Source organism: Chroicocephalus ridibundus, chromosome 3, assembly GCF_963924245.1.
Source record: "Chroicocephalus ridibundus chromosome 3, bChrRid1.1, whole genome shotgun sequence".
Classification (NCBI taxonomy): Eukaryota; Metazoa; Chordata; class Aves; order Charadriiformes; family Laridae; genus Chroicocephalus; species Chroicocephalus ridibundus.
The window spans coordinates 62,890,277-62,905,602 of NC_086286.1; the positions used below are offsets into that span (position 1 = coordinate 62,890,277).

The 15,326-nt window shown below is 41.2% G+C and overlaps 1 protein-coding gene across 1 annotated transcript in view; it reads right to left on the reverse strand.

Moving 5' to 3' along the window:
- Positions 1–583: 583 nt before the first annotated feature.
- AIG1 (androgen induced 1) overlaps positions 584–15,326 on the reverse strand; it is a 126,467-nt gene continuing 111,724 nt past the window's right edge. Inside the window, exons 4-6 of the mRNA XM_063329449.1 lie at positions 13,783–13,898; positions 4,411–4,574; positions 584–1,263 (exon numbers count right to left, since the gene is read on the reverse strand). Of these exons, the coding sequence (XP_063185519.1) occupies positions 1,226–1,263; positions 4,411–4,574; positions 13,783–13,898 (318 nt within the window). The 3' untranslated portion in view covers positions 584–1,225. The remainder of the gene's footprint in view (positions 1,264–4,410; positions 4,575–13,782; positions 13,899–15,326) is intronic.

Sequence of the window (15,326 nt, forward strand, 5' to 3'; positions counted from 1 at the left end):
AAACACTGCAGAAATACCTTTAATAAAAATCACACATTAACATTATACATCTTTGAAGTGTTCTGCATGTGTTAAAATAAATACATCTAAATATGCTAATGAATAAATATGGGATGTGAATACCAAGATATTTGGATCTGAGAGTTACTTTTTTTATAAATAATTTCTTGCTGAAAATGATTCCACTCACTTTAATTCTAGACAATGTTTCTGCCTTCTGGAGATCCTTCCTGATTGTACGATAATTAAACAGAATCCTGTCAAGTTTAACTGATCGCTCGTATTTTGCAACTGAATTCCTAATACAAACTGGCAGACATTTAACTTTAAACATTTGCTTACGTGCCTTCCTGAAGTAAGGCTTAAATGCTCTCTCTGGTACACTACTTATGGCTCAGCCCACCTATTGAGAACTTACAACTTGAATATGCAGGATCATGTTTTGTCCTAGGAAAATAAGAAGAAAAATCCTCATGTAGAAATAATACCATCTACAGCTGATACCGGAAAACCTGAAAATGTATCACTTAAAGGCCATCAATCCATCCAGAATTTCAAGAATCAGCATGAAGAAACAGAAACGCAGGGATAATTTGATCTTTATTTAGGCCTATTTAAGAAAAGTTCCGTCATATTCAGGTAGTCTAACACTGCAAATAAGATTTTACTGGACCGATAAAATTATTAACATCACTGATTTAAGGCAGCTGTTACATAGTGTTACATTAATATTTCAGTCAGATTGAATTCTTCTTCGGATACATTCATGCAATTAACTTCTATTGTATTTTTACACTGTACTTCGAAATATATAGGATTGGTTTGTTTCCCCATATTAGACCTATCTGGTTAAGCTTTTCTCAAACCATACAGAGAATGGACTCATTGTTCTTCTTGGTGGAAATGAAAAGATTTAATGACTTAATGATTTAATGACTTATTTGATGCAAGAAACGCACGTTGAGAATGCTGCGGAGATAAATATACATCTTATATGTGTATGTCACATGCAAGCATGGAGAAATAGGAACGGAGGTTGAAACATTATTACTATTCTTAGCTAAAATCATTTTCCCTCCATATAAAACCCAAAAATATCCTTGCACCGAGCAGAGGGCCCATTAAACTTCCTCCTTTCCAAAAGGTTCCTCTCCATGCCAGCCTCTGTTGGGGATGAGAAATCTTCCATGGAGCCATAAACAACCCTCCACGTTGCCTCTGTTGTTCAGTCCAATTTCGGCTTTTCTTTTCCTTCTTCAATACCTGAAAACATATGGAGAACAGCTTTTAAAAATCTCTCAATTAATAAAAATGAAGAGTTTACTTAGAGAGGTTCTTCTAATGCGTTAATCTTTCTTTTCCCTCTATTGCTGTTGTTTCTCCCCTACTTGCTCACACGCTCTTGCATGTGTTACCTCACCTGCTGTGAACGAAAAGAGCATCGGCACACCTGATGGCAGCGGTTGTCCAGTAACGAACTGCACAACCCTCCCTCCCTCCAGACCATTTTCAAATCAGCCTAACCCCCCGCCGCACCCTCAGCCTTTGACTGCTGCAGGGGTCTGGGAACAGTTGGTTCCCTCACCTCCTCTGCTTACCGACGAGCAAATTAAAGTAGATCTTATTATAGCTGAAGCTAAGCAGCCGACTTTATTTCAAAGTTTTTTAAACTGTGTTTCAGAATTCAGTAACTTCTAACGCCCCACCCCCTCATTTCAACATTGGAGTTTTAAATATTTGCAAGCACATCTCCCATTTTGGAGAGTACACGAATGAAGAATCTATTACTGTTGATAGGGTGCCTCTCTCTTCGTATTAACGACCATGTCTTTCAGTACTATCAGGAGGGCTGAGTGGAGTGTCGGGCTCCTTAAAGAACTTATCCTTGCTGCAGGACTTGTCTCTTTTCTATGCTGAGCAAAGTCTGGGCTGGGCAGCAGATTTTGTTTTTTCTGGCAATGAAAACATTCAGCTATTTCATGTGCCTGTTCCTGGACAATGAATTACTATTGGTATCTGACACAAGTATTGTTCTTCTGACTAAGCCCTCTCTGCCAGACATCTCAAATACAAATATTTCTTTTGGAGGTTTTCAGGCCTGCTGCATGCCGCAAAAGAAAGACTTCTAAGGACTGAAGGCAAAAGAGAAGCAATGTTTGAGAACCCTGAGAGGAAAATCCAGTCACAAGTAAGATCACCTGCTAATGCAATATACGCATACATGGTAAGTACACCAAAAGTCACTTCAAAAGCACAGTTAATTAATTCCAATCCGGGAAACAATTAAGACCCATCTGCAGTTAGAGAGCACAACTGCAGAGCTGCCTTGCTGAAAGAAGCAACACGGAAACAAATGGCCCTGCGCATTCCCAGCAGCCCAAGTACAATGGCCCTGGGTGTTGCTGGCAAACCAACGTAATGGAAAAGCCACAGTTGAAGGTTTAACAACCAAAACAAGAGGCCAGGTCCAAAAGATTACAGTGGGTTTACAGGGCTGCTCCAGAGCCAATCTTGAGTCTTCTGCTTTCTGCTGGAAGGAACTTTTCCAATAGCTTTAAATGAGCTGTTTTATTTGCCTTTTTAAAAGAGCCTCTTTCCTTTCTTCTGAAGCACTCTGCTGCAGATGCATCGAATAGTTTGGCAGGAATGCAGATACCCTCAAAACTGTGGACAGACACTGGCTTGTACAAAGGGCAAATTTTTCCTTGCCTACCATGTTTGTGGTTTAACTTGGAAAAACTAACTGCAAATCATTTTGTCAGTAGTGAGGTTTTATTTAATGCATCTCCAGAGGAAAAGGAAAAAAACTCCAAACCCAAACAACCCCCTCTCACCCCAGAAATCTTCTCATGGCAGACTGCTTTAATTTGCAAGCTTACTGCTCAAAAGCCCCTTTTAAATGTACAGTTTTCAAATAATATTTTCCCAAGTCTCGCATGGGGACAGACTGGCATTGTTTTACATCTCTGCTGTTTGTGGCGTGCCTGCCATACGCTTCAGGTTAGGTTTACTGAAAAGTATTTCAAGCACGGCAAATCAGCAGGTGACGCATGGCATTTTCTGGTTTGCAAGTGCTTGAGCCACTAAGGAATTTGGACCAATAGTCTTTAACCAAATCAAGGAAATGGTGGAGAGGATAATAAGGCCATGGTGAACACTGGAAGAGGCTGGAAGAATGACTCGACTGACGATAGCTCCTCTAGGGTGGAGGGCCACAAGAACCAGGGATTTTGTTATACGTACTGTGGAATAGCGAGGGAGATTTTCCACCATGTACTTATTCACGGAACTTTGTAAGAACGTGTGATTTTTCACCACATTATTATTCTTCATATAGGACTTAGGTCTCAAGTGAAATTATTCCTTGCGTCTGCCTTTTTTGGGAACTTCTTTCCTGAATTAACTCAAATAAGTTAAATAGATGTGAATGTGACATCAAACTGAGAATTGAAAACCAGACTAGAGCAAAACCAAACAGACACTTTATATTCAGGTGCTAATATCAGTAAACGGCAAGTAAAACTGCTTTGAGCTGCTGGCGCTAGGTTCTACCTAGTACCGGAGGACTTGTTAAAAGAGATTTGTGCGTGCAATAAACTACTCTGTGAATTTACAGTGTATTAACCAGTGCACACTAGGTTTCCCAAAAGGGGATACAAGCTGTTCACACGGTCCCAGCGCTTTATGGGCCCAATGAATGTAATGACAGAATTCCCACCGGAGCATGGATTTCACTCCAGTTGTGATCTGCCACTGCGGCTACTATGAATGTTGTTTGCGCATTTCAGGCAATTTGATAAATGAAAAACATCTTTCATGGATTAAAGAAACCTACTTTTAATCTCGTGTTTGTCTTATTTTCCCTTTTCCTCCACTCAGCAATGGGTGGTGTAGGCAGGGCAGATGACGTAGAGTCTGCACGGTTATATTTACCCTGCACTCAGGTGGTCTTTCCCTCTTAATATTTTACACGAACATATTCATTTTCCTTGAGTAATTTATAAGCAGAAAAGACCTTATTCCTGAAAATACTAACAGAATATATTTTGATTTCTAAGTCTAAGCTTACCATTAACGGCATTCCCACAGAATGATACTTTATTCTAGCTGCATTTAATGGGTTCATCATCTAATAAGTGGGTTGTAAACCAAGTGGGCTGTAAACCTCTCAGGTAATTGCCAACAGTTCTTAAATTAGTATTGAAAGTTATAAAAAAGAATACATATTCATTGCTCATCATGCTCTCCAGCAGCCATTCCATTCATCCGTCTGCTTTTAAGAGCAAGCAAGACGTTTCAGTGTCATCCTCCTTTGTTTTAGCCAGCTTAAATCCTTCTCGACTTTCAGGGGAGCATACTCAAGTTCCAATGGCGTATTTCATGAGTTAGTATTCCTAAAACAATACTCACATTTTTGGGTATCCCAGATGTAGTTGTTCAGGACCTCTCCCACCAAGTAGAATATGTTAATTATTATGGTAACAGCTGCAAAAAAGATTATTTTGACACTTGGGCTGAGGTGCTCAAGAAGCGGGTACACCCAAACTCCTGTAACGTGGTGAATCCAGCACACCCTGAAACAAAACAAAAATAACAAGCACTGACTCTCACAGCCCTGTTTTTCAAAAGAAGCTGGGGCTATAGGCTTAGCTACTGTAACCTGAACAGCAATTATTTGAAAGAACTGCAAGTTGCAATTGAACTGGAGCACTTGGGTAACATCCACCCAGAACAGACATCATAACTGATTTCCCACATTCTTACTGCTTTGTTTTAAATTTAATATGAGCAGTCGGACAGTTTTCATGTTCTGACGTAGGTAGGTATTTCCTTGCTGCATTTATATTTATGAGGAATACACACCCCTTTCGTTTCGTGCGGCAGCATAGAAATTGCAGTACCCTCTGTTCCAAACAGGTTCTCTATCCAAAGAGCATTCCGGGTTCTCCAAGCTCTCCTACACAGCCCAACACTCTGCTTTCTGCAGCGTTCTTCTTTCATTTTGTACATGTTTGTGTGTTTCTGCTGCTTCTCCTTGCCACGCCTGGCAAGTGTGTCAGTTTTTGGGTTTTCTCTTTGAGAAAATAATTTCTCTAGCACCTGTGTTTTAGCTTGCTCCTCCTCTTCTTTCAGTTACCTGGTATCATTTGGGAATTTAATAATTTTTTTCTAGGTAGGATAAACGTTTTAAAAAAAAAAAGAAAAAAGAAACCACTTCATCAGTGAAATTCTGCCCAGTTCCACATTCAGTATACAGTAAAGGAAAAGGAATGATGGTGGTTTGCCGGTGACACAGAGATTTTTAGCGTTCAGCAAAAGTGGAGATTGTTGGTATGCTAACCCAAGAGACAGGGTGTCAGCTTTACTGCAAGGCAGCCTGAAGAAGCACTCCAGGTACGTGGTTTCGCTGTGTGTGACTGCAATGGACACCTGTACCCTCTGTGTGACTGTAATGGACACCTGTACCCTCTGAAGGGACAGCTTTTGCATTTAGATCTGATGTGATGGGTGGTGAAGTCAGAGGGAGCAGAGTGAGTCCACACATTCCAGTAGGCAGAAGCTAGGAAAGGCAAATGCTGCCAAACAACTGAGCAAACATCACGGAGGCAAACCGGGAAAAGCGCTCAGTGGAGACAGGCTGGAGCCCGTGAGCTGCTGAGCTCTCTTCAGGAATGTAAATCTCTTCCTTTCTGACCCCGCAATTTGAGAGAGAAGCTCACAGTGAAGCACAGCCGAGAGAAGACTCAGCAGCTGCACAGACTATTGTTGATGGGGATTTCCATGTCCATATGATTTGCTTCACTTGCTGATACTTGTATTTGTTCAAGGAAGACTTTCGATCACTAGATCAACAGTCATAAGCTCCTGAAGGGCCGAGACACACAAGTCCATCCAAAACTGTTACCGTAAATGCCTGTCACACAGAGAGTACTGAATCCCTGTTTTACGACTCTCCATCACCCTGGAAATGTACATGGTTGTCATAGCTTCCCACCCCCTTAGAAAAGCTTTTATTACAGCCAAACCCTTAACAGTTGGACACTTCATGTAGGAATTTACATGTGTCAGTAAATTAATCTGCATCATCTAAATGCAGATTAAAAACCCTTTCTCCAAATGAGTTCACATATGGAAAATGATCTCTATACTCTACAGTTCTTTTCCACAACATTCTCCTGTGCCAGAATTAACCTGACAAGATAAAGGTATCTGTGATACAATAAAGAGTTCCTGTGTAACCCATGATAACAGGGGATACCATATTCCTCTTGATCGAAGAAAAAGATGGGACAGATGGGTAGAATCACAGAATCACAGAATGGTAGGGGTTGGAAGGGACCTCTGGAGATCATCTAGTCCAACTCCCCTGCCAAAGCAAGTTCAGGTAATGGGATGTCCTCTACACCCAGGTTGGCTTAGCAGGGAGCGTCTATTATTGCCTGACATTTTTCAGCCTCATTTGCTTTTGATTTATGATCATGATGTGAAAAACAAGCTCCAAGGAAAAAGCTTGACAAATCATCCAGTGCTTCTTTTTCACTTCTTTTCTGTGGTGTGATGAAACTGCCCAGCACTATAAAGCACCTTTACAGAGGGAATTTTCAAGGGACCTTCTAAACTGCACCTACACAGCCAACTTCATGAATCAAGTAGAACAGGCACTTACTAGAATGCATTTATGCTGGAAAGAGGAAGTATTTTCTAAATCCAACCAATGAGTCACTGATGAGCTCCTGAATGTCAGCGACCTCTGGTTAGTTCAGAGTCTCTGAGTACAGCTCATGCACTCTGCTCTCTGTCGCCCAGCACAGGAGCCCATTCATTGCTCGGTGATGCTGCTCGTGCATTCAGCATAGCTCCTGTATGCCTGGCCCTGGTGCCACCACGTCGTAGGAACTCATACTTTGAGCACAAGAGGTACCGAGTACCACTCAGGAGACAGTGGTCACAAACCCACCTGATCAGCTGCCCTCATCTTCCTTAAAATGAGCTGTACCACGCTGCTCGCAACATTGGGATGGAGGAATATTAGCCTTCTCTTCACTGAGCAGTGACACGCTAGCTGTTCCTGCATTGTCTGTACCACAAGCGGGAGCAGCAAAGGGATGGCTGCTGCCATGGAAACCTCACCTGATGGCCTTTCTTAGCGGGTTCGTTCCTGCTATCTCGATGCCGCACAATAAAGGGCTGATCAACCCTAGGCATAAAGCTTCCACACAAGATTGCTGATTACTAATGTTAATGAATGCCTTCAATGTTGCAATTCTAGTACTCATTATTCCTGTCCAACCTCATTATTAGATAAGCACAGGGGAGCATGCATTAAGATTTACTTAGGAGTGCAAATCTAGATCCAATTTAAGACCCTGCTATTGAACAGGTATAAAAAATGGGTCGTTTAGATAAAAATAAATCGAGGAGAAAAAGTTTAAGCTCAAACTGGACCGGCTACTTTGAAAAGATAAAATTAACTTGAAACCCCCTGTTTTTTTGTTCCATGGCAGCTGATGTAGACATTACCATGTGTTTTCAAAGATGAATGTGTTACAGGTCATTGAGCTCATTTAGCCATTTGTTAGAACTGGTAAGAAAAGAAGGAATGGGAATATTCACACATTGTATTCAAATTAAAATGTCTGTTAAAAAAAAGCGGTGATTTTCGGAAATTTTCAACCAGCTGGTCTAGAATCAGAAAAAGCTATTTGAAAACACACAATATTGCTTCTTTTTAAAAAATCTGTCAAAATTTTGACTTTGTGGCTGTTTTTCACTTCTGGTATACAATAGATTTTGTGTATCTCTCCTATCAAAGTAATCAGGAGGAAATGAAAACTATGCAGAGAAGATGCATGTACCTTTATTCTTTGACTATAGATGTTTTGTTAATGAAGAAAAGTAACTACAAACACTGTGGGAACCTTGTGGTTTATGTGTGCTCTACCTGTTGCTTTGAGCAATGCAGCTATTACAACGGCATGTGTGAAATGTTGTCCTGGTACAAGCAAGCTCAACAGATGGATGTAATGGTAGATATAACCACAACACCCAAAAGGTTTGGCGATGGGAGCCATGTTACAGAAAATAGTTGCTCCTTCACGATGACTGCTCTCAGCTACAGGAATCTGAATGCACCTGCAGAGGCATCACAGCTTGGTGGCACGTTGTGGTCTCAACTCTGAGAGTCTCCACCTGTTTCCTGCCCAAGTTGAGTCCTTCAGTGAAATCTGCAGCCAAACAACAATCAATACTACGTGTTCGGGAAACAGGAACTACTAGACGAGGGGCTGTGTAACTTTTCAAGAGCAGTGAATAAGAGGACACAGAATAATAATGCATGTCATAAAATGGCTGAAGAGGTCTCAATGCTCTTCCTCATAACAGAAGCAGCACTTCAACAGAACTCAGAGACAAGAAATTCAAATCCAATAAAGGAAATACCTTTCTGCCTGATACCTACTTAACCTCTGGAATGCTCTACCCTATCTCTCAGTGATATGTCAAGATATTAAAAAAAGTTTTGCAGTCTGTAAGTTTGGAAGTCTACTTGGTCTACTCCTCTTCTCTGGGCTGTATCATGCAACTGCACCAAGCTTCTGAAATCAGAAAACTGTACAAGCAATAAGAATGTGTACAGTTATGCTTTAGTTCCAAGAGTACAAGGTATATAAACCATCAAGGCTGAAGGATCCAGGCCCTTATAGGCTGGTTATTCCAAAATGGTCTGATAAATCTCCTCCTGAAGCACCTGACATCTCTAGCTCCAGCTAGAGCCTGGATACATGACTACTCTGATCTACTATGGCAGTTCCTTTCTGGTTCTTGCAGCAGCAAATCCTTTCCCACATCTTCTGTGCTGCTCAGGTTCACGGTGACTGGCAGAAAGGAAGGCTGAATCTTTGGTCCCAAGCAAATCCTAGGCCAGTTTCTGTTGTGGCTACCCTTTACCAAGCAACAGAATATGGGCATTTTCTTTGCTTTTATTTCATGATCTTTCCTAGCATCACTCTTCCTTTTCCACAGAAAGTGAGAACTTTACCCAGAACTATTAAATTGTGGAATGTCTCCCAAAGGAGGTGACAGGCTCACAGCAGCTGAGTCATTCAAAACTTGAACGAACAAATCATTTGTGGTTATAGAGTAGGGACCAACCCTGTGCTTTCAGAGGCAGGAGCACAATGACCCACACTAAATCTGTTCTACTTTTTGTTTGTAATACTGACTGAAGTAATGCGAGGCACATTTTCATAAATCCTCATGATTTCTCTTCTTTTTTCCCCCACCAAAACATAGGACAGCTTGTTTTGTATCTAATCAGAATTGTTAAGTTCTCAGCCACATTAAGATGCTGGGCTCCTTATAACGCCAGACAAGCAGGTGTAAGTCACCTACACTAAGAATGTTTAGAAATTTTAAATACCGAAAAAAAAGTTCAATGAACAGTTATCAGTTAGGAAAGAAAAGCAATCCACATGGTCCAGTTTCTTACGCTGGATTCTTCTCCATTGATCTGAGTGGTGCTGAACAATACGCGGGTCATAGGACCGTGCTACTGGTATGGAGTGGCTTATGCAGCCAGAAGAAGACAAGTCCTGGAAAACTGCAGCTGCAAATAATGTCACATACAAAAAATACTCAGCATGATATGGTGCTGGCATCCTCTGGATGAACAGAGCCTAACAGAAATTTGTGTTTATGTACAGGTAGCTAGAATGACAGAAACTCCACAGATTCACTGCAAGGTGCTGTCATCTTTGGAAGTCATCTATTTTGATAAATAATATTTCATCTTAAATATAGTAATGGTTGCTATGCCTTCTTGAGCTATATTTTAAGGAGCTGCACAAGCGAGAATGTATTATCCATGCATGTCATCTGTGATTGTACTGTTGCTTTGACTGAAACATTTGAGGATGTGGAGGTGGAGGGGAGCCGGAATGTAACAGTCCATAATGGCTATGTCAGACCTAACAAGCTGAGGATCCATACAGCCTTCTCTCGCTTGAAAGCATTTCTGCTCTCCCACCCTCCTTCTGGGTCAGGTACAGGGGATGCTAATCTTCTTCTAACCTATTTCTGCTGCTTCTACTTCTTCCTACTCTTTCCTTTTCTGAGTAGGTCTGGCTCCAACTCTTTTCTCCTCCTCTGCATTGTCTCATCTATCACCCACCTCTCCATCAGCCTTCCACTTCGATCGCAAAGCCTGTCTCTCTCTCCCCCTCCCAGCTTTTCCCACTTACTTGCATGATTTCAGCTTTCAAGCTGCTGACATGTGAGCTGCACATTTCCTTACCCACTGCTCTCTTAACCCATAGTTCTACTTCACCTCTTTGACTTGCCTCAAGGACTTTTCACTTGGTTTTCCCCAGCCACTGATTCCTCCCATCTCTATTGAACTTCTGTCCCCAGCGCTCGCTTCCAAAAGCACTCATGACGCCCCCTCTACATACAGACCCTCAGCACACCCTGGCACAGCCAGGCTGTCTCTCTCCTGCTCCATCGGCACCAGCCACCTCAGAAGTCCTTCTGGTTTCTCAGTCCTGCCTTTCTTTATCGATATGGCTGTCAATTCCCACCAAGCTTCACACTCTAACTCTCCACCCCTCTGTTCCGAATGTCAAGGTTTGTCCTAGCAGTCTGTACCCTTATCCCTTTGCCAACATCTGCTCTTTCTGATCTTCCTCTCCTTCTATGGAGAATCGCTCGTGGAAATCCTACAGCAAGGCTGAAAGCATTGATATCAAATTCATTCCAAATTCTCAGTGTACATTCCTTTCTTAAATTCATTCAAGAAGAATTCAGCAAATTACCCCATCTAAACGCTCTCCCTCAGCAAATCTAAATAACTCTCCTAAAGTCACTTCAAGAGAAACTTTATTTTCAAATGAAAGTTTAAAGGTATGTGAGCTCTTAAAATAGATTTATCAAAGAATGAAAGAAAGAATCAAGTCCAAACTTGGCACATGTGGAGGCAGCTCCTAGGGGATTTGAGATAGCGACAAGAGAGCAGACCAAGCCTTTTGTTCCCAAACACGTAGCCCAGCATGACTAGAGCAGTGGAGTCAGGTTCTTAGGGTCTGGTTTTTTGGCATCCTCAAAGGCTCAAAAGCAGAGGGAACAAGAAAACCATTTTAAATAAACGTATTTGTCTCAGTTTATTTTAGGGACATATTAGGCTCTGATATTAGTTACCATGAGGTCATTCTTATTACAAGGAGGAACACATTTCTGGCTCTTTTCTGTTCCTTGACAACCAACTCCATACACCCATTGGCAGTATTTTCTGGTAGTACTGGCAAGCTCTTGGGTTTTCTTAGCACCGTCTAGATTTAACAATTCAACACAAATTGTGACCTTTTCAAGCCATGCTAAATAAAGCCAATCGGCCTTTCCTGTCTTATCCCATGGCCTTGATCCTGAAAGTCCATGTATGGTCTGCGACAGGCAACGCAAGTCTGTGAATGCTCTTCTGGGCACAGTTCCTTAAAAGCAAGGGAGAGCTCCCCCTCACAGAGAGCCCATGAGCTAAGTGTGCCTACTCAAATGCGCTCTGACTGAAGGGAGAGAATGTATAAAAAAAAAAAAAAGAAAAATAGAAAAAGGTTTTACTTTTCAAGAAAAGATGTTTCTCAGATAACTTGTCTCTGAATAATGCTCAGGGGATACCAAGCTATTTAGCTATGTTCTTCCAACTTCAGTGATTCTATTCAGAAATGTTTGCCTGTATTCTCATTTATCAAATATATAGAATAAAAGCTTGTTACTCCACCATCTCTTCCATACGTGAAGTACTCAGACACATATGAAATAAAACAGAAGCTCTCCTCTACTCAGAGTTGAAAGAAAGCATTAAAGGAATCAAACCTAAACAATATCCTCCTGTATGCTCCTTTACAGTACGAAGCACGACATGATACATATATCGAGTAGCACGGTAAGAAGGTTTCAGCTGAGGTGGGGAGAGAGTTCAAAATTCAAGGGCAAAACATACAGAATATCTGATCAGCAACCGTCTCCACTTTATACTGAGAGCTGCAGTGAAAACACTTCTGTTGAGGAAAAGATGATGTAGGGAGAAGGACAAATTCTCCAGCGGCAGATCCCTAACTTCTAGGTAAAAAAACATAAACCAAGAATTAAGTTCCAGCAGGGGACCCATGGACAACCAAAGGTACAAAGGAAGGAAGTTCCACCAGGCAGTATGTAACTGGGTCATTTGCAGGTGTAGGCTCATTTTAATGCACTCTGCTAAACTTGGGGGGTCTAAAGGGTACACCAACAAGGGCAGCAAATCCAATAGTAGTCAATTTTTAAATGCAGAATCTTCTTCCCCTGCTTCACTTATTTTACAATTTCCCTTTACCTTGTACTTATAGCTGTAGGACATAGGTGCACTGTAGTAGGCAGGATCATGCCATGTGAGTATCACACTGACACAGTATCAGGTTCTTACAGGATTTTAAGACACCTCTGGTTTTATTTCACTTGCAGAACTGGATTGTTTCAATTTTCTGTTCCTATTGAATACTATTGCATGTGCCTAGTCAGACAAATTTGAGAAAACAGGAGTTGCCGTAGGAGGTCAGATCACAGGCACAGTAACTCTGCCAACCTGTCTCTAGGCAACTTTCAAAGGAAGGTCGAGAAATATCACAGCTATGCATTACTATAGATGGGTTAAAAAAAATAAATTCCTTTCTCCTGAAGGAATCATTATGTGCCTTTTTGCATGAGGCTGTCCTTATCTTACAATTACAGATATTATAATTTTTTAAGAAGGATATATATGTTTATAAAAGCAAATGGCAGAACATGACTGCTGTCCTGGGACACAACAGCCCGCTTCAGCTAGATTACGAGCGTTTTATGATCACTCAGTGTGCGTGGATGTGTATGAATAATGGCGTTTCTATCACTGGATGGAAGAGGCAAGTTGCACAGTACTGCCTTAAGCCCGTGTTCTTCCCTCATTAGTTTTATCTCACTTAATTGGTGGAAAAAGCAGTATTATCCACAATTTTGGAAAATATCCTCTTAGATGAGGGAAAGGTTTTGTGAGGTGAGAAGAAAGAGAAGTAAACAGGGGGTCAGGAAATGTTTGCAGAAAGGATAAAGGATATATGGTATCAAAGGAGCATCATAAATAAAACAAAAGCTTAGTGAAAAATAAAATGCTGCAATGACCAAAGTAAATTAACTCTGTCAAGTAAGTCAAGTGCTTGAATAGAAACCGCCCAGAGACTTAATTTAATGTTGTGTAAGAAAGATTATTTCTGTTTTAGTTTAATTTTTCACAAACATTTGCATTTTTGAAAACAAACTTCAGAATGTTTGGATTACTGGCTTATTCTGTAATCAATTTTACAGAAAGAAGTTATGAAATAGCAAAGAAAAAAGACAATGTTGTATCTTTTCTGTTGCCGCTTAAATACTGATGCAGGAAATCATTTGCCTATTCTCAATTTTATTTGATAGAACAAAAACCCTAAGCAATAAAACTGAGGTCCAAGAAAAACATTTAGCTTGAAAAAGGTTGAAAAATGTACCCTTGGAAAGACCACTGCTTACATGGGATTGTTCAACAAATTCCTGTTGTGTGAGGTTTGGCATATACTTTCTAAAAATATAAGCATCTGGGGAAACCAGACAAAGCCCAGGTCCTGGACCAAACGAGGCATGCAGCGTGAATCTGTTAGCGATTATATCCATAATGAAATATGTGCCCAAATTTAGCAGTACAAAACCCCCAATACAATATGAAAACACAGCGTGTACAGCCCTTACCATAAAATATAGCCAACAGCGAAGGTGCACACTGCAGCCAGTCCACAGCTCCTGCTGGGATACTGATGATGTGTTGTTCTCATCTCGATTAATACAAAGGGCAAAACTGTTGTATGCTGAAAAAAAAACAAAACAACAGGGGAAAACCAGGTGATACAAATGATTCTCACTGCATTTCCATGCAAGTTCTACAATACGAAACCGAATCACAAAAACGTGAAGACAATTTCTTGATGGTTAGAAAGACAAGGTGAAATGACTCCATAAAGTCTGTCAATAACCCAAACAATGTTCTTGCTATAACGTCCAATTGTTCGAAAGAGCAGAGGAAAACACTCGAGAGCGAGGAGAACATGCTTTTCCTTTTGTCCACGAATCCAAGGCAGATACTCAGTGAGTAAAAAGGGGATGTGGCACGAGGGGACGTGGGTCTCAGTCCCAGTTTGGCCTTGCAGTTACTCTGTAATCTTTGACACACCACTTTGGTTATTTTGACCACTGAAGGTAGGAAGCTACGCATCTGATTTTCAGAGACTCTAGGCACAAACAATGTCATATGAATGAATATAAATGGAGGTATTTAATGCTTCTGAGAATTAGGTTTAAATGTATCTCAATCTGGGGACTTGAAAACAGGGGACCTATTTTCAAATGATAGCCTCAATACCTCTGTTCCTCCATCTGTAAGACAGGAGCAATTATCTTCTTTGGAAAGGTGTTGTGAATCTTAATTTGTTAGTTGTTGTGCAAAATGGTTTTAGATTCCCAAATGAAACATATGAAAGCCAAAGCTGTAAAAACCATTTTCAGCCACTTGTCTTTATTTAGCTGTGAAACTCCTTATTTTGTCATTTTTCCATACATATTTCCTACACTGGCCCTTCTGAGAAGGTCTGTTCATCCAATTAATGTCAGCAGCATGAATGAAAAATTGCATCTAGCCTGCCCTCAACACTCGATGTCTAGATTTCAGAGTGCTGGCAGGCATGAAAATATACATAAGCGAAGCATAAACGTGCCAAGAAATAAACCCCATCATTTTTGAATAAACAGCTCACCTAGGACCAGCACTATTGGCCACTCCAGAAACATTCCCTGCCTTGCCACCATGGGGCCAAGTTATTGCTGGTGTATGAAGGGAATTACTTTGCTTGAGAGCTTGACTCTGGGGCTTGACTGTGACTGTCAGCTCTCCTGCCCAGCTCACTGGGAGGCCTGCAGGCGTAAGGATTGCAAGGGCAGCCTAAGCCCTAAACCAGGTTCAATCCTTCCCCAGGCAGTTGATGGCCAACCGGAAAAGAAGGTTATGGCTTACGTTGTCCGTGTTCTGCCATCAGACGCACACATGTAGTTCTGGGGGGAGCTGTAAGGCTGGATTTGTAAACTTGTAATAATTATGCTGTAAAGCCACACCGACTTTCACCAACACGAAGGCAGAACAGGCATGGAGTAGAGATATTCTTGCATGGGAGGAGATCCAAATGAGAGGAAACAGAGCAGGGTTTGAGCCTTTACCAACTGCGGAGAAGGAAGAATGGTCTGAA